At 43.5% G+C, this 20,213-nt stretch overlaps 2 protein-coding genes across 2 annotated transcripts; both read left to right on the top strand.

Annotated features, from left to right (window-relative positions):
• The first annotated feature begins 378 nt into the window (after nucleotides 1–378).
• chrnb4 (cholinergic receptor, nicotinic, beta 4 (neuronal)) lies at nucleotides 379–5,888 on the top strand. Its single transcript, XM_067248513.1, has 6 exons — nucleotides 379–424; nucleotides 2,629–2,774; nucleotides 3,550–3,594; nucleotides 3,874–3,983; nucleotides 4,181–5,246; nucleotides 5,724–5,888. The coding sequence occupies exons 1-6, from the start codon at nucleotides 379–381 to the stop codon at nucleotides 5,886–5,888; spliced, it is 1,578 nt and encodes a 525-aa protein (XP_067104614.1).
• A 3,323-nt stretch (nucleotides 5,889–9,211) lies between these two features.
• On the top strand, nucleotides 9,212–15,046 carry chrna3 (cholinergic receptor, nicotinic, alpha 3). The gene is made up of 5 exons (XM_067248547.1): nucleotides 9,212–9,294; nucleotides 11,556–11,600; nucleotides 13,193–13,302; nucleotides 13,648–14,821; nucleotides 14,918–15,046. The coding sequence occupies exons 1-5, from the start codon at nucleotides 9,274–9,276 to the stop codon at nucleotides 15,044–15,046; spliced, it is 1,479 nt and encodes a 492-aa protein (XP_067104648.1). The 5' UTR covers nucleotides 9,212–9,273.
• The last annotated feature ends 5,167 nt before the right edge of the window (nucleotides 15,047–20,213 follow it).

The raw sequence follows: 20,213 nt of genomic DNA, 5'->3' as shown, positions 1-20,213 counted from the left end.
TTAGAATATTTAAAGTGTATAAAACAATTTGATGTGGAAAAACAGCTTTCAAGGCTTAAAAGGAGTATCTATGCGCATAGAATGGGATAGCCTTGCGAATATTACCGCGGATTACAAGCGAACCGCACGGGACAATTGCTCTATCCCCACTGTGCGATAAAGCTGACCCCCGATCTCCACGACTTTTAAAGAAGAATCTTGTTCCAAGTAGTGCTGGAGGCAGTGTCCGTCAACACAAAAATTTGCGTTTGTAGAGGAGGCTACAAACTCATATGGAGCCTTACAGGAGTTCGGCGTGCTCGATGAGAGCGTTATATTTTGTATCTTTCTAGAGTTTGCAATTAAGGATACACGGATGGACCTTTTGTCACCGACAAAATGACTTGGACTCTCCTAATCGTTTACTTTCTCACATTAATTATATGTAAGTATGTATGTCTTGTGGGAAATGTTGGGTAGAAGTCTGATATTTCTAGTTGTATGTAAATTATATAAAGGTCTGTCATTTATGGACGTCAGAGCATATGCGTACGCTTATTTGTATTAAAGTCCCTAATTTCTGAATGCTTCACTTCAATGCAGACAAATATATTCGCAATTATGGTTATTTAACAATTCAGTATACACATTTGGGACAGGAGGGTTTAACATGGTGTTCTAAAATGCTTTAAGTGCTTGCATTATTCTGTCACTCGATTTTGTCTATTATGTACATTTTAAAATAACAGTGCATGTATTTTCTCGGTCACTCGCCATTTGTTGTTAAAGCTACGGTTGGGACCGGTGGATACGCTACTAAACAGGGGGACATGCTGAATGTAACGTTATTTTGCATGAAATAACATATAATGTCACCGCCAAACTAATGCATATCCTGCCTATTAACATAATCCTTTCACTCAGTTTTAGTTTTTGAGTAAAACCCTCTGCACTACGCTGCCGTGGTGTTGCCAAGGCCTCCAGATTGTCTGGACCAGGGGCAATTGTCGCTTGTTAAATGTCAAAGTCTTGTAATCGACAATAACTAGTTTGCTCCCTGGGGTAAAACTCACAAGACTAAAGACACAGTACTTCTCTGGAAGTTTTCTACATGCAGAGCTTAATGTCCCATCTAGTCATCATCCTTGTTGTAATCTCTACAAAGTGTCTCTACAGAGTGTCAGTAGACTGACCTTTTTAAAAGTCAGCTGCTGATTCAGCCAATGCATTAAAGCTGTTGTCCTCCCCTGTCACTCAACCCAAGAGTCAAAACAATCCTTTAATCTGCTATTATTAAAAGGAATTGCCCTTTTAGGGCATTCACACGCACGCACACACACGCACAGCAGGTAGTGATTACTAGTTTATTTAGCCTGCCTCCCTCACTTGGCAGTGCCCTTCACCTCTGGGTACAGCATGATTTGTTTGACAGTGGTCTCCCAGAGCTTTGACAACATGCCATCTGTTAAAGGCAGCCCAAGCGAGACAGATGATGGGGGCAGGATGGCAGACATGGCAGCGGGCAACAGCCCTTGGGGACACCTGTCATACAAACCACACCTCTCTCTCCTCCATGGATCTGGGCCCACCCCTGGTGATAAGAAAACTGAGAAAACGGCACGTTAATGATGCACATCAACTTGCCTGACACACTATGGTTTAGAGATCAACAACTGAACTGCATCCTGTCTCCTCTCTTTGTTAATAAACTGGTGTAGGCCTACAAGCATGCATCCCTCTCTTAGCACTACAGGCGTATTTGCCTATTTGCCTTAAAAGCAATTTCTCCTGCAGGGGCACATCACTAGCATTGTTCCCCACCCTGCCATTGTATTTTATTTGGGTGGACCCAGGCTACTCCTTCCTGCTGTGTCAGAGCAGCAGTTACTTGAGGAGGGGTGAGATGGAGAAAGGGGTGTGGAGGGAAGTGGGAACCTTACAGCATCCATGTTTACCCCGTCCTTCAAAGTTTCAGATGGGATGTGCTGATAGGGTCACCCCGCCCGCCTGCCCGCCCGCACACACACACACACACACACACACACACACAAACACACACACCTGACTTGGCTATTTATCACAACATTGGTGGTGTTATTTATGTGTCGATATGTACCCCACACAAGAGCAAAGATGGTTGATATGGTCTCAGACAAAGAAACCACAAGTTAATTAACACTGCTGAAAGAAATCTTCTTTCAATCCAGAACTTCAGTAGAAAAGTTCAGTCGAAAAGTTGCAATAATTATATATCTTGCATCTCCCAAACAAAGACCCAGCCTGGCCCTCTTTCAGTCCTCAGGGTGTTGTATACCTGATTATGCAGTTTGTGAGTTGTGCTCCAGTCCTCCATGTTCATGGAAACAGGAAGTATAGCTGTGAAAGCTCTCCTTCCCTTCGTGTTGGTTGACACAGGAACAGATGGAAGAGTGCTGTTTCAGCAACAATTCCTTGCGTTGTGCAGTAAAACATGCTCCATGAAACAGCATACAAAGGGGGACATGGGAGCACTGACATTAAATAAGTGACAAAACCAACATTACCTATAAGTCTCCCTTAATACCGGGGCCAGTGGGGTAACCATGAACCTATAAAGTATCAAGGGTAACTATCTATATCCTGTTACTGAAGCTGTTGTTGGATTCTCAGGTGGCAGCTGTGCAGACTCAGAAGAACGCCTGATGAACTGGCTGCTGGGAAAGGATCGTTACAACAAGCTGATCCGGCCGGCCATAAACAGAACGGAGCGTGTGACTGTTAAACTTCAGGTGTCTCTGGCCCAACTCATCAGTGTGGTACGACTGTAAACATTCCACCCTGAAACCCAACCAAGACCCTGGAGCGAGAAAATAAAGATAAAGAATGAAAGAAAAACTGAGAGAGATGCAGACAGATTAGAGGAACTAGTCAGCCCAGTTAATTACCTTCACAGATTCTACTGAGCGCCCCAAACCTTAATGGCTGTGATGGGTAGGATGGATGTGGTTTGCTGATCTCTCTGTCTCTGTCATGTCCAGATTGAAACTTCAGCACATTACATTAAAGGGAGCCGTAAAGCTGCCGCTGGGCTATGAGGGTGTTGGAGGATGTCCTCTGATTTACAGGGTCCTTTCCACCCTGCTGCAGTGAAACAAAGACACACACCCAGACACACACTGTTTATGGGGTCGTCGTAGCTGTGGTTGTGGCTGTGCATAATGAAACTTTGGTATTGCGTTGTGTGAACTGCGTGAAATGACAATGTAATTGCTTTATCATAAACTAACGAGGGAGAACAAAGAATGGTGTGTGTGTGCCCGCTTAACTGCCCGTGTTTCTGGTCAGGTCCTGTACATTGTCTTTATCAAAGGGTCCAACAGTACACCACAACATCAAATCTGTTCCCTGTGATGGTGTTATATATCTGAACGTGGAGCCACTAAACTAGGCCATCTTTCAACGCAACACCACATCTATCACTTTCTCTTTCACAGACATTTTTTGTTGTGTTACCTTGTTGTTTTTCGTACCTGTGACTTAGTAAGTGGTATGTTGTTATTGAAGGTTAAATCTCACTCCTTCCCTCCCCAGAATGAAAGAGAACAGATTATGACCACCAATGTCTGGCTCACGCAGGTAAGCATGAATCTCACGGTAAGACTCTATTTATCGCCACTTACAGAGACCACTTCATCCTTCTCCATCTCCGCACTCCCACTCCCTCAACTTGAATTAAAGCGTAGCCATGCCTCTTCCTCGGTTAATGCGGAACAAAGTGGCCCTATATTTGTGCTAATACTCTTCTCCAGTGGTGTGATAATTACGAGAGTAATTGGGAATGATCTGGTGCTGATGGATTATATAGAATGACTGCTGTCTGGCTGGCCCAACGTGACTGTGCCTGTGTCTCTCCAGCACTGGGTAGACTACAGACTGTCATGGGATCCTTCTGATTATGAAGGCATCGATAAGCTACGTATTCCCTCCAGACACATCTGGCTTCCTGATATTGTGCTGTATAACAAGTAAGCATCACCTCGCCAAATAGAACGTGGAAGAAAAGATCATTACGTTCTTGCAATTTAAGAATGACGAGCCTCTATTTTTCAAAGTAATGCGTGTCATTGTAATGTGGTTTCTCATTACTGCATAATAGGATGCTGAAATGGATTCTGTCCCATATCTAATCTTCTGTCGCTCCTCTTTTCTCCCCATAACCCAGTGCTGATGGCACCTACGAGGTGACAGTGTTCACCAATGCCATAGTTCAATTCAACGGCAGCATCTTCTGGCTCCCTCCAGCTATCTATAAGAGTGCCTGCAAGATCGAAGTGAAGCACTTCCCCTTCGACCAGCAGAATTGCACCCTCAAGTTCCGCTCGTGGACCTACGACCACACGGAGATCGACCTGGTCCTGAAGTCGGAGGTGGCCAGCATGGATGACTTCACGCCCAGCGGTGAGTGGGACATCCTTGCCCTTCCGGGTCGACGGACCGTCAACCCCCTGGACGCCACCTACGTGGACCTCACCTATGACTTCATCATTAAGAGGAAACCCTTGTTCTACACCATAAACCTCATCATCCCCTGTGTCCTCATCACCTCCCTGGCTATACTGGTGTTTTACCTGCCCTCCGACTGTGGAGAGAAGATCACCCTGTGTATCTCCGTCCTCCTGGCACTCACTGTGTTCCTGCTCCTGATCTCCAAGATAGTCCCGCCCACCTCGCTGGACGTGCCCCTGATAGGCAAGTACCTGATGTTCACTATGGTACTGGTGACCTTCTCCATCATCACCAGTGTGTGCGTGCTCAACGTGCACCATCGCTCCCCCAGCACCCACACCATGCCCACCTGGGTCAAGCTGGTGTTCCTGGTCAAGCTGCCCGCCTTGCTCTTCATGAGGCGCCCCCAGAATAACTCGGCTCGCCAGAAGCTGCGGCTGCAGAGGCAGCTCAGGTCCCGCAGGTCCGTGCTCGGTCTGGGTTACCCCGTCCCCTGTAAGACAGCCCCAGTCTTGTCCTCCTCCTCGGTCCTCCTCTCCACCGCTTCCGCCTTCTCCTCCCCAGGACACTTTAACAACAAGAATGCAGGCCCACCAGGGTTCAGCCATTCCTCCAGGAAGGGGGATGTCCGTTCCACAGAGTACCTGCCCAACTGTACCTTCCCTCCCAGCCAGGACCTCCGTCTAAGAGGCGGTTCCGACTGGGGGGCCGAGATGCAGGAGGCCGTGGATGGGGTCCGCTTCGTGGCTGATCACATGATGGGGGACGATGATGACCAGAGTGTGAGTACTCCATGACTGAGAAAATACATGAATAACAAACAACATTTGTTTAACACCCCTGGGCTTAAGGGGCTGCAATGTGAGCAGGCTAATTAGGAGGTGTGTTAGCAGATTGGCTTTAAGGCCTGTCTGGCCCAGAAAATGGAAGCCATGGTCATCGATTGTTTACTTAAATGAATCAATAAAATAAGGATGTGACCATGCCTGAGGAATGGCCACCTTGAAACACTGCAGAGGATTGGGCTGAAAAGGTCAATAGCTATAGCGATGTACACCTCAGCAAATATCGAGCCTGTTTCTTTCCCTTTTCTCCCTTTACCTCAATGTTGAAACAAATCTTTGTTTTTCATGTGAAGGACTTTAAATGAATCATTTATCTCTACCCATAGCCCTTTCAGAGAGTCAACGTATTCAGACACGTTCTGACCTCTCTCCGTAGCTTTCTCTCATTCCCCATCCGTCCTTCTGTGTTCCCAGGTGATTGAGGACTGGAAGTACGTGGCCATGGTGGTTGATCGAATGTTTCTGTGGATATTTATCATCGTGTGCGTCGTGGGCACCCTGGGACTCTTCCTTCAGCCTCTCTTTCAGCACCAGATCGTCCCCATCCAGCATGCTCACGCAGAGACCCCCCGCATCTGAGCCCACATGAGGGGTGGGAGGGTCAGGGGGTTTGATCTAGTGGTTTACAGCAATACAAGCAACTGTAGCTTTGGTTACATTGAAGGACATGTACAGTATTTCCAAAATGACATAAATGCCTTATGAGAAGCTAATTTGGTCTCTGTAAAGTTTAAGATATAATGGACAATTCGTTTAACAGGACTGATGCAGGCAAGACTCATGTTGTACTTGAGGAAAAGTAAACCGAATAATGGCGGTTATCACATTATTGTGTTGAATGGCATTACCAAGTTGTTCAACTCAAAGGTGTCGTTAAAGAATGTATTAAATGGTTGTACCTTCAGGCTTTGTCAATGAGTTTGATTAACCATTGATCCATAAAAGTTGGTAAAGGATTTAACAAAACCTCTTCATGACATGTTAAAAGTGGTCCATGCAACACTCTTTGAAAATATTTTTTCTGAAAATTATATGTACCGGTGATATATTCATGGTTACTAAGTGAAAATAAGGTGCACAAAATATGCAAGTGTTAGGACAAACTCATGTCTAAACATTTCCGCTTTGTACCTGCTGCATCATTCAATGATGTATTTTGAACACAAGTGGTTGCATATAACGCCATCTACTGGCTGCACTGAGCAGACTCACATCCACTGAGGTTTGCAAGATGTCGCTGTTTTTCAATCGCACACCCGTACGCACACAAGCATACGCACACGCACGCACACACACATACACATCCACAGACACACACACACACTGAACCTTTACTGCCCAATAAAGGTTGCTGAGTGGGCTCGTTAGAGATTCTGCACACTGTTGGTTCTGTAGCGAGCTTGATTTAAATAAACAAATACACCAACATCTCACAGTGCCAATAACGGTTTTGTTTGGCTTCGTTCTGTTTCTGTTCACAGTACAATTGACTGCTTCCCAACATCAATTTAAAGCAAGGTCTTTACTGTATTCCGTTTCCTGTCACTATAGCTAATTCATATCGTCTTCCAACAGAGAACAGGGGACAAAACAACAAGAGGAAATATTGAGTTATCACCGTTTTAACATAGACATGTCATCAGTGAGTTAAAGCCTATTAATTAAAGCAGTGCTGTACGATACTATTTTAGAGGGTGTTCTTGTCAGCTAAGAAGAAATATTTTCATTGATGACTGCCAGAGCCAGATGTTTCCTGTCACATTAGATTCTAATGACAAAGCAAACTCTGTTCTAGACACATGCAGGATCACTGGGCTTGGAGGTTTATAGACATTAGAACTCAAGAGTCGCCAGCCATCGCTTATATTAGGGCATTAAGGTATTGTAGAACCGGGCTTCTGGCTTCACATTGGCGAACGTCACATAACTGATATCTGTACAGATGATACATTAATAAAATATTTCTTCTTATCTCAGTGTGGATACAACCAGTGGAATGTCCAGTTCTGTGGAGAGTTGTGGGAGTATGTCATGGTCTGTACGAATAATGCATGGTGGTGTTCATGTTTTGCAGATGAAGTCTAAACACTTACTGATGGTGGGGGCTAGTTGTTCCCGCCTTATGGTTTAATTTTTTTTCAATTTCAATTTCAATTAATTTTTTTATCGAGAGGGACAGTGTACATTAATGAACATTAAAATGTAAATGCACCCAATTATAGCCAAAAGGCTAGTTTCCTTTGGCAGTCCCCCTGCCAGAGTGAAAAAGGCTACAACCCACTAATGATCACATTACTTTACTTTGCTAACAGGTCGGGTGAGGCTATAATTAAGTTGAACAAACTTCTTGTCATCAGCATTTCCACCCCACTAGTTGGACGCTGCTATTACCAATGCTAAAGTGTCACAGTGGTGCCGCAGATACCGCTGTCATTGTAACCTATAGCCTACGGTGCAATTAGAAAAAAAATTGCGGTCACGTTTGCGGTCACGTTTACGGTCTTTCAAATTAGTCAAACCTTTTTCAAGCAATCAAGTTCATTTTATTTTTAAGTAATTGCTACAGATATTTGGTTTATATATATAAGAAATTAGCTTGAGGACTCTTAAACCGCACCCTAATAGAAAAAAAACGATTGGTTATCGACTGGGAAGATAAACTGCATCTAAATTGATCAGAAATCAAAACGAATACTTTTTTACATGACCTAAACAAATCTCATGAACAATTTGGTTACTCCTTTTCCTGAGATTGCCGGTGGGGGGTTAGCCTACGACAGCGTCTGCCATCATTCTCATTGATTAACTACCCTTGTCGCCCACCCACCCTCCCTCCCTCTACCCTTTCTCTCGCTCAAGCAGTACACTGCTTCCCTGCATCTTTAGCCTGCGAGTGCTTTCACTATTGCATGCTATATTTCTCTTATTCTGGTTTCTATTTTAAACTTCCTATACCAAATGAACCCTGGATTATTTTCGTTATCTCCTAACCATGAACTCTCACTTTTCCCTCATTGTCCACACTTGTTTCTACGTTTTTTTTCTTCTGTCTGGTAAGTGGGCTACAGTTTTTGTGAGACGATGTATGCCATGGCAAGATGATCAATGCATCCATCGACTAAGTTACTTGTTGCGTTTGAATGAAACCAAATAGAATGAATTGAAGGAATTGTAAAAATCCCTAAACGAAAACCTGTAGCCTTACAAAGAGTAACAACAGGTTGACAATTTTACACGCATGTGAGATAATAATCTTCTAGAATATTGTAAAATGTTGTTTTAGCATTGTTGATAGCCTACTAAAATGTCCATAAAATACCTAATAGTTGTTTTAGTCAGTTTGTGTTTTCCTGTTGAAATTCTGTGTATTTTGAGTATCTTGTGGATTTGAGCTCCACACGGACGTGTCAATGCAGGTTAAAGGCTTAACATGTAAATTGGCACTTACAGTACTGATGGATGTTCTCGCCCAGGGTTAAATGGAAAGCCACGTTGCTCACATATGGTGTAAGGACATTCATTCAAACATTGTATTTTAAATGTACTTTGTTGCAGTAGGTGCGGCAATTGGTCTTTTACTTTGTTGAGTTTAAAATCTGACCTTCAAATAAATAATTAGATCGATTTTGGGGAAAACAAGGCTCGTGAGATTAAATCAGAAATCGTAGACCTTACAAAAGTTAACGTATGGCCAATGCGTGACTACCAGTCGACATTGGCAGTGAAAAGAATGAGTCATTAAGCCTTCACACAAGGATTAGTGAGAACATAATCGAATAAACACAAAACTACCTTCACTATAAACCTCCTATGGCATGTTTCTAACTCGGACCTCTATTACTCAGGTGGCACCTGTTCAGAAGCAGAGCACAGGTTGTTCTCTGTTATATTCTCCAGCTACAATCAGTACATACGGCCAGTGGAGAATGTGTCCGACCCAGTGGTGGTCCAGTTTGAAGTGTCCATGTCCCAGCTGGTCAAAGTGGTGAGTAGCGTGAGTAAGTGTGTGTGTGTGTGTGTACATTTGTGTGTGTAGGTACGTATGTGTGCTTTTGTACAATGCTTGTATGGGATGTCAATGCATTCTACGGTACACCAGGATAGAACTGCAAATCTCAGAAAAAGCAGAGGGACGCAAGGTAGGATGAAACAACTCTTTCCATAAATAACATATTAGAAGCAGAGCCTCTTGGAATTCTCTTAACCCTTGTGTTCTCTTCGGGTCATTCTGACCCATCAGTCATTGTGACCCACCGTTGTATTGCGACAACTTTACCGCATACAAAAACAAAGTGAAGAATTTTCTTTTAACCGTTGGGCTGTCTCAGACCCCCCACATTGCGAAGGTTAAAAGAAAATTATTTTTATTTGTTTTTGTATTGGGTAAAATTGGGTAAACACAACAATGGTTCGTTACGAACCTTTGGGTCATGTGACCCGAAGGCAGCACAAGGGTTAAAAGGAACACGCATTGATTTATGGTGACGAAAGCCCACACTGTTCGATCCTGGATGTGGATAGGATGGGAGATGGAGGGCATCCGACTATCTGATCTCAGAAGAGAGACGAAAGTGAGGATAGAGGCCACCCTGGATTGCTGTGAGGTACACCTGAGATACTCCCTTCATGTGTCTGTGTTCTTCAAAGACGTCACCAGCAACTCTCCCTATGAGCCCAAGGCTGGACCCGGTAGAGCTCGGAGTCACAGACGAGGGCTGTGTGTGGAATCACAGAGCATGGCCATGTGGGAGTGTGATAGGCCAAGAGTAGATGTGAAATGTCAGCTCTCTGAGTTCTTCACTCTTCCTCCAGCTCTGTGCAGCTAGCCCCCAGTGTTCAATCACTGCCACTTCAAATGAGCGCTCCTGGTTTTAATGCCATGTTTTGGCTGGGGCAGAGGCAGCTGCTTCCGACTGGACCCGAGTGGACGGCTTTAATTAAACAAAAAAGCATGCTCTTAGGAGAGAGGAAGATGGCTTTGTTAACCAATGAACAGATTTATTAGATCCACAATAGTGCCAGTGCTTTCCATTGCAGGATCTTAATATTCAGGCTGAAGTCATATCATATCAGTTTTTATCTTTGTGAGCGTTAACCAGCTCCCTGTGTTACTGTATGGAAGGACATAAAAGATAACCACCATTATGGAAACAACCAACCTTTAGCATGGACCATCCTTCATTTCTAGTCTATAAGATGTGAGCAGAGCATGGAGCTATTCAAGATACTGATGATTCTTACAAAACAGCGGCCAACTAAATTATTCAAGATATTGCTTGGGTTCACTGGCAAACAAACTCAAAAAACAATTAAAGACACTGTGTATCCATCCTTCCTCAGTAAATAACCCTAAAGTAGATTTTCTTTCAAGAAAAATTGGCCTCCGATCCAGAATCACCCACAGCTGAACACGACAAAGAGGGATGTAGAGGATTTCTAATGTTCTTTTAAGCTTTGCTGATCAAGCAGAGCAGGGTTCCCTTTGTTGATGGATGGCCGTTATTTCCTCCCCACGCCTCACACTTGAAAACCAATCACCAGTCTGGGATTCCTCTGCCTACAGACATTGCAGTGTGACAATGAGCTCCTTTTAAACGCTGATAGGCTATCATATGGGGCGACTTGGTCATCAGACACAACACCCCAGGAGTCTCCAAGGCCCAGGTGGTTCAAGGGTGTGCAGGCTACCTGAAGGGAGACCCAGACAGTGGGAACCGTGTTTGAGTCTGTTGCCCCAGGCAGTCACAGAAATACCTGTGCAGATCAGCATCAGTTTCGTCTGGGGTCTGCAGTCCCTGGAAGGTCTGCCGGGAGTCCAGACCCACATGAATGGTTAATTATATGCACTGGGTCATGAGATGTATTCACTCACGCTCCAAGTAACCCAGACTTGCCCCTTTTCCATTCGCCAAGTAGTCAACGCATTCTGCTGGAACTGGTGTCTAACTAGCTATCTGTACCCCTCATCCCACGCCCCTGTTGAGCTGAGGTTCACTACAAACCCTACAAAACACTGTCTTGTGTGCTGTTCTCTGGGCTGAAGAACTCGACAGCTCCTCTCAGAAAACCCCTTAATAGAAAACACAGGGACCGAACCCTGGACTGTCTGTTGTCTTGACGCTAACCATCCTAGACAGAACATGATTGCTCTTGACAGCGCGGCCCCCTTTCTTTTTTTTGACCTCTGAAACATTCATATGGTTCAAGATCCCCACAGTAAATGTATCAATTTTTCTCTGTTCTCAGGATGAAGTTAACCAGATCATGGAGACCAACCTGTGGCTGAGACATGTAAGTCCACTCCTCCTCCCTCTCCTTCTCTCTGCCTGTATGTCATACGGACAAGGTCACCTTCTAGGCTCACCATCTTAAATGAGTCTAACTGCCTAGTCTGGTATCCTATATTATTCATCACAAAAACCTTTTAGGATCATTGATCCTAGAGCGATGCATGGTCAGCGAAAGGTTTTCGTTTAACCTGAGCACTGACAGTGTCAGTTCTATCTTTTTTTGTGTCACTGAAAGATGTTGCTCTTCATTTTATGCTGAGGACATAGATTGGACATGATCGTATAGATATATTTCCTACTGTGACCATGCCTTTCAATTCCGAGATGACATCAGAAAGGGGAGCTAAGGATCTGGATTTGATGTTGCATGGTGTGTTTTGTTTTTTTATCGCATGGTTGACATGATGGCGATATATGTGATGAGCCTGTTCTGAGAGAAATGAACTGGAACAGGTCTTTGCGTCTCCCAGAGAACAACCCGGAACAAACACACGTCGGTGCTAAAGCCAGGTGTCAGGTGGCTGAGCGGTTAGGGAATTGGGCTAGTAATCAGAAGGTTGCTGGTTCGATTCCCGGCCGTGCTAAATGACGTTGCGTCCTTGGGCAAGGCACTTCACCCTACTTGCCTCGGGGGGAATGTCCCTTTACTTACTGTAAGTCGCTCTGGATAAGAGCGTCTGCTAAATGTAAATGTCAAGCCATCTGGTAGCAACATGCGGTAGCTCAACAACATGTGTACAGGGATGAAGCAGCCACGTGGGCCAGTAAAGGGAACATAGCTTAGTCAATCAAATAAAACACTGAATGGAAAAGCTAAACCGAAAGGATTAGTTAATTTGTATTTAGGTCATTGATAATTAGTAGAACATTCATTGCCTTTTTATGTCGAGAAAAGGAACAGACATAAAATATGGTCCTTGGCCAATCCCTGTGGAGCTCCTGTCAGTGTCACTTCCTGCTGACTAATAGGTCAGATGTTTATAGCTTTCCTTAGTCACAGACTGTACTCCTGTGTCTTTTATGGGACCTGGGATAATAAATAGCTGTTGCCCTGGACAGAGGGTTAGCAACACTGACTGGCCAGCTCATGAAACACTATAAACCACTGTCTCTGCAGCCTTGTGAAAAAAGTCATGGTCCCTCCTTAGTAAACGGATCCTATAGTACATAATGGTTCATTTTAGAAGATGTTTTACCTGCAGCCAAAGCTTGCATACGCCAGCAGAATAGATACTGATCAAATGGAAGCCGATCTATATAGATACTGTGTCTATGAGGATATGACGAAATCCATTAGCACAAAGCATGCTTGTTTTGATCAGATGACTTTAGCAGGACTGCACTTAAGACCAAGTGTGTTTGTCTGAGGGGGAGAGTTATTTTCTTGCCAACTTTGATTTTCTTTGATTGAGAAGCAGACTTGGAAGAAAACGATAAGAAATCTTGTCTCGTTTGTTTGTTCTCTGTCTGTGCGTTATTTATCTCTGCTTCAACCGGTTGTCAGCAATTCATCTATGACACAATTCACACAAATGGGAAAGATGTAAATGATCCATATTGCATGGTAAGTACCCTCTTGTGTCATCACCATAGATTTGGAACGACTACAAACTGAGGTGGGATCCCAAGAACTTTGGAGGGGTGGAGTTTATCCGAGTGCCTTCCAACAGGATATGGAAACCAGATATTGTTCTGTACAACAAGTGAGTGGATCGATAAATGCCAGTGTTCTCTAAACTACTTTACTGATCTATGCATTATGATAATGATATGTACACGGAGTACAGAGATCTCTGAACTGTACAGAGTAATAAATGACAGGACAAAGCACACAAAGCCTGATATGACATTTTTTCTAATGTAAGACATCTAGGTATACATACAGGCATCCATAGCATGTCCTCAATGGAGTAAGTGGGTTTAGTCTATCTGAATTGACAAATTATTGTATGATTCCAGTGACTCATTCACCACCATACCCCTTTCTCTCTCGCTCTCTCTTTCTCTCTCTCTGTCTCTCTCTCTATCTTCCACTCTCTCTGCCACAGTGCAGTGGGAGATTTCCAGGTGGATGACAAAACCAAGGCTCTGCTTCGCTACAATGGCGACGTGACCTGGATCCCCCCGGCCATCTTCAAGAGCTCCTGCAAGATCGACGTCACCTACTTTCCCTTCGACTACCAGAACTGCACCATGAAGTTTGGTTCCTGGACCTACGACAAGGCCAAGATCGACTTGGTTCTGATTGGCTCGACCATCAACCTCAGGGACTTCTGGGAGAGTGGCGAGTGGGTGATCATCGACGCCCCGGGTTACAAACACGACATCAAATACAACTGCTGCGAGGAAATCTACACGGACATCACCTACTCTCTCTATATCCGCCGCCTGCCTCTCTTCTACACCATCAACATGATCATCCCCTGCCTGCTCATCTCCTTCCTCACCGTGCTGGTCTTCTACCTGCCCTCCGACTGCGGGGAGAAGATCACCCTCTGCATCTCCGTCCTCCTCTCCCTCACCGTGTTCCTGCTGGTCATCACAGAGACCATCCCCTCCACGTCCCTGGTCATCCCTCTGATCGGCGAGTACCTTCTGTTCACGATGATCTTCGTCACGCTCTCCATCGTCATCACCGTGTTTGTGCTGAACGTGCACTACCGCACGCCCAAGACCCACACCATGCCCTGCTGGGTGCGTAGCGTTTTCCTGGGGCTGCTACCCAGGGTGATGTTCATGACCAGGCCGGAGAGGGACCCGGAGAGGGTGGCTACGGGGGCTGTCCAGCTGCTGCCCTCCCAGCCCTGTGCGCTCCACACCCTGCAGCAGCACAAGCCGCAGGCCCTGGCCTCCAGCGTGGTGTCCAGCCTGGCTACGCGGCAGCGCCTCTTCGTCAACACGAAGCTCAACAACCTCGGAGGGGAATCATTCCAGGGCCCGGCCTTTCTGTGCCGCGAGGGCCGCTGCAACTGCTGCTGGAGCCAGAGGAGCACCAAGCTCCCGGCAGACTCCGGGGGAGGGACAGGGGGCCTGGGCAGCGTGGGGGCCCTCAGCGGAGGGGGGTCCGTCGGGGTGGGAGGAGGGTGCAGCCCCTGCTCCAGCTCCGAGTCTCTGGATGGTGGACTCATGTCTCTGTACCCGCTGTCTCCAGAGATCAGGGAGGCCATCGAAAGCGTCAAGTACATAGCAGAGAACATGAAGCTGCAGAACAAAGCCAAGGAGGTGAGTGGGGTTTAGGTTAGGGTACAGCCCGAAGGATTGAAGGTCGAATTTTGTGTCACATTCGCTGAACTGTATTTTCTCTGTCTTGTCTTGCAGGTACAGGACGACTGGAAGTATGTTGCCATGGTGATCGATAGAATCTTCCTGTGGGTTTTTGTCCTGGTGTGTATCCTGGGAACAGCAGGCCTCTTCCTCCAACCACTCCTATTGGCAGAGGACATGTGACCCCCCCCCCCACACACACACACACACACACCCTCACACACACACAAACACCCCCACAAGAACACACACACTAAGATTTGGCTATTAGAACCACACCATGCACAGGTTTACACTATACAAGGTTCAAACTACATCATGGACATTCCTCACTGAAGCCAACAGACAGGGCAACATGGAGGAAGGAGACGACACATGGGTGGATGTGAGCTCCAGCCAGCTGTTCACTGTCTTTTCTCTCCATCTAAATGTGTTGATTTGCTGAAATGGGGTTGTGACCTTCTCCGTGGTTGGGACGCTGTTTTTACCACGGCAACCACTGGACAGCACACCCAATCTCCTGCTGTGATGCTTTGTTTACATCTCATTATGATAGTTACACAGATACAGAGGTCCATGCTTCTGCTTCTCAAACAACACGGAGCCCTGAACTTTCTGTCAGATGAGAGGACAACATACATGGACATACTAATAGCTCACAAGGATTTCTGAAAGCCTGTAATGGGAAATTTGGAGCAATGTTGGGAAACAATGAGTGATTTAGCACGTAGATGCCGATGTTATGTTGGAAGATTGAATTATCGTGTTAAATATTCATGGGGATTCAGTTCCGTGAACATAATATAGATTCCGTCTTTCTGTTCTCTCACCCTGTTATGCTCACAAACAAGTCATGTATCAACACACGTATTCATAAAGATCATACATTATGAACATTAAAAACAGCTGCAGTATGTTCACCGTTCAGTGGTCTACAAAAATGGTTGGTTTTATACCGTTTGTGTTTATTTTATAGTGCAAATTGTGCCGTCTTGTGGCCAATATTTAAAACTACAATTCAGTGAAAGCAACATGTTTTTCCATACATACAGTTAATTAGTTTTAATTTAAAGACCAAATTTGTTTTCCTTTAACTAAACATTTAGTCATTTAGCAGACGCTCTTATCCAAACATCTTATTGTGTGCAAATTGCACTCCTTGTCCTTTTGGCACATCCCTTTTTAAAATAACTACTGTTCTCTGCAGTCACCTCTAGAGTCGACTGAGCATCATTGTCATTTTCTAGAAAACTCAGAGCATCATGCAGAGATCAATATCTCCTTGTAATGAAGCACATAGGACGACGCAGGGATGATGTAGATGGGATGATCAGACAGCAGGCCAGGCAGAGAAGGGCCTGGTTATGACACTGGACACTGAGCGTCAGGTTATTATATCACAATCACTATGGTTCTGTTCTTTATCTCACCAGACCACATTTCTCTTGCCTTTTGCTGTGGTCTATGTTGACATCTATTCTTAAGGAGCACTGTCTTGACTAGGGGCTTCTTAAACAGAGGCAAGTAGCACAGACTGTAATAGGAAATAAAGAAATAGGAGTAGATATTTCCCAGGCCTTGACTAAGATTAGGGTGCCTGAACTATTTGTCTGTTGGTTGGTTTCTTATACCAATGCTCCACCATTAATATCACCGTGACCTTCATAGACATTGGTTAGAATGAGTAGCATCTAACAGTAAATCCACCAGCACTTGTTTTACACCAGCCAATACCACTAATGCATTAGCTAGCTACTGTAAACCCAAAGCAGTAACAATGAGAATCTTCATCCTCTTCTTGTGTGAGTATATTATTGACAACCACATATTTGATGAACAGTTTGATTGCTATAATTGAATCGCTTGGTAACAATAGTATTTGAGAATAATTTGAATCGGTTTAAATTTGTTTCCCATCAAAGGCACTTATGCAAAAGAGGTTGCATCCCAGAATGAAGGTCAGTTAACTATTGTTTCAATTCAGTTGATAGAAATCAACATTACAGTAGGTATTTTTAGTTAATTTGTTAAACTTTAAAGCCTGTACAGTGAGATAATGATTCCATAACATTCTTCTTTCTTTTTTAATGCCAGACCTTGTTCCAGCAAAGATCTTTGGCCCAACGTCTCAATGTAGAGCAGGCAGTGACCTCTTATTAACCTGCAGCACATTTGGGTTCAAGCAAGCTTCAGAAGTGGTATATGTTTATTTATTTAAAGACGGCATTGCAATTGATAAGAAAAAACAGCATAAGGAACAACATGAAACTGTATTTATTTTGACGAGAGTCATTACTAAGCAGAATGGCAACTACAGTTGTATGTTTTCCAAAAATAAATCTTCATCCTCTGAAATAAGAGGGAAAGGGGGTAATTTAATAGGCATCACAGTGATAGGTAAGAACTTATTCTATCATTCTATTTTAAAACTTATTATTTATTGGACTGAACATACAGTAAATAGAATACAGGAGTTTTTGTCTGTTTAATTAGTTGACTTTGGAATATTTGTGGTCAAAACCAAGCAATATGTAAGTCTGTAGATACATATACTGTAGTGTATGTATGTATATGGACGGTACTAACTCATTTTCCTGCTCTGCTCCATATCCAGAGACTTTGATCCCTGCTGACCTCGTAACAGGTCCATCCATTGTGAGAAAGGGAGATGATGTAGAATTTACGTGTCGAATGTCAGACCCTCAAAAAGTAGCAAACAGCAGTTTTGTTCATTGTTACCTCATCAAGAACGGGGCTATCGTTCTGGTTCAGGTGTTTGACATTCAAAAGATGAAGGCCATTTTCACCATTAGAGCTCTGAGTAACGCAGCCAGTGGCAACTACAGCTGTGTGCTCCTCGTATTGGACTCAATAGACGCAGAGCTACATGGAAGCACTGCTGTGTTTCTTCAGGTGAAGGAGAGAGGTAAGATCCAAAATGAAAAGTTACTAGATGTCAGAAAAAAACGTTTAAGTCCTCATCTCCCTCACCTTATCGCCATATTTTCTTTCCAGGGGGATGGAAGAAGCTTGTCATAAGAATTGTGTGTACCGTTGGTGTAATCCTACTCATAATATTGGTCGTCTGTCTACCTACACATCACAAAACAAGGTCAGACCATTTACCGTAGGCCTTAATCTGTAGAATGACAAACATCTAGGCGTTAACAAAAGTGCATTCATACATTCGTTAACAGGGGCTTTACAGTGTTGCAGAGGAGGGTAAGTTGTTATTTCACAGTGTTGAATGCTGGCAGTGCCTCAATGGTTATATTGGATATTTCCCCTAGAACACAAGTGGTGATGAATGAAGATTTGCCATTCGCAGAAGGAGACTATAATGGTAACATATTTTCTTTTAATGGTAAAACTTAACAGCCATATAGTTTGGTTGATTACTCTGAGATTTACTGTCTCTATCTCTATATATTTTGAGCCGGAGCTTCAAACATGGAAGAGGAGCAGTGGTATGTATAGATACTGCACATGACATGTTTCCAATCTTAGAAACTTTCTCTTTTCAGTGTTTCTCTGTGTGTCTGTCTAACATGTTTGAAATGGAAATGTTTATTTTTCAGTTCTCATCCGGTCACTTTGGATGAATTTTCGGACTGTGAGAGTATAGAAGGTAGGTGGGGATGCTTTACAAATCTTACAATATGCAACACAAAAATTGAAAGAATTCATCAACAGAGATTAATAACCAAAACGTTCAATTTTCTTGGAATCAGACAATCCTGTGTACGACCAAGTTCGGGTAAGCTACAGCTCTAAAGTATGCTCAAAATGAAATTGTAAATATTTTGGTGACTAATTGCTGGCAACACCGTTGTCTAATCACATGTATTATACAGTTCTAAGATGTAAATTAACATTAGCATGTTCTTGCTGTTTGTTTGTTTTCTGCGCCCTTCAGGATGCAATATTTGAGGAAGGTATGTAGACTGTCTTGAAGTATACAGTCACTTTGATACATAGGTTACCATACAGCTCTGGCAATATTACTGTCAGATCAAGTACAAGAAAAAATGTCTCTCTCCTAACCACACATTATCTGTCTCGCATTTTGCATATGAGTGTTCACATACCTCTTTTACTGGCACATACTTATTTTTATATACTGTGGCAACATCTTTTTGACCTTGGATATTAAGAAACATCTTTTTAAAATAATTTAGTTATTCAATCTACAGTCAAAGATAAACACACTTCCGTACAAATATAATGAACCTGACAATAAATATCCTTCTTATCCGCAGAGCCTGCGATTCAAACAATGCCTAGCAAGGTTATTTATGCAGTGCCAAGTAAGTTAAAACACTGTTCAGAGCAGCATAAGTGCATTAGCAAATAAAGGATGCAATATTATTATGATTAAATGATTGGGTTGTTGGCTTGATCCCTAACTTCAAACACGTTTTACACAGCCAGTAAATGGAAATATTGTTACTGTACACACTTAGCAAATGTTGGGACAGAGTACTTTTTTTCTCATGAGATGAGATTTTTGAAATCAAATATTGTGTTGTTTCTATGCTTTCATTTATGAATCATTTTTCAAGCTGTACACATATAGTGACGTACATTTATGTTATATTTTTTTGTCATATCAAACTATCTGTAGCTGGTTACTGTGCTGATAAAAGACTCGATCCTTCTTCCTCACTGTCTAGAATGTTCTCTCGAAACACAACACATACTATTGTGTTTCCAATAACTGTCACAAGGGGGTCTCACTTCTTCTGTCTCTTCTAGTCTGTGCTGTACATGGAGCTAACACTGTCAATTGCAAAACTACCCAACCAGGACAGCAAAGTATTTCAGGGTTTGACATCTGAACTATTCTAAATATAAAGCATTGTATTTATACATGTGTTTCAGAAATATTGTCCATATTTAACAGAAAAGCTGCAAATACTGTATATGATTTTTTTAAGCAAAAGAACAACAAAAGTCCCATATGTAGTATGAGTGACCATTACTTTGACGTGACTTTGAAAACTTTAATGTCCTCTGAGAGGCAATTTGTTGTTCAGATAAATAAATAATGAGTCAAATTACACCAACCACCAAAAATGTAATTGGGATGCAAATGAGTAAGGTGCACAAGGGAGAAAATGCAATTGTTACCGTGAAAATTTAAAACGAGAAGACTGGCAACTACAGCTGTGTATACACCTAAGAAAAACTCAGTCATTTTCTAGAAAACTCCTTGCATAATGCAGAGATCAATATGTCTCCTTGTAATGAAGCACATAGGACGACGCAGGGATGATGTAGATGGGATGATCAGACAGCAGACCAAGCAGAGAAGGGCCTGGTTATGACACTGCTACATCCTCTGGACACT

The sequence above is a fragment of the Osmerus mordax genome, chromosome 13, assembly GCF_038355195.1.
Source record: "Osmerus mordax isolate fOsmMor3 chromosome 13, fOsmMor3.pri, whole genome shotgun sequence".
In the NCBI taxonomy this organism is placed as follows: Eukaryota; Metazoa; Chordata; class Actinopteri; order Osmeriformes; family Osmeridae; genus Osmerus; species Osmerus mordax.
Note: the sequence above shows the minus strand (reverse complement) of the source record. Positions and strands in the feature narration are given on the sequence as shown.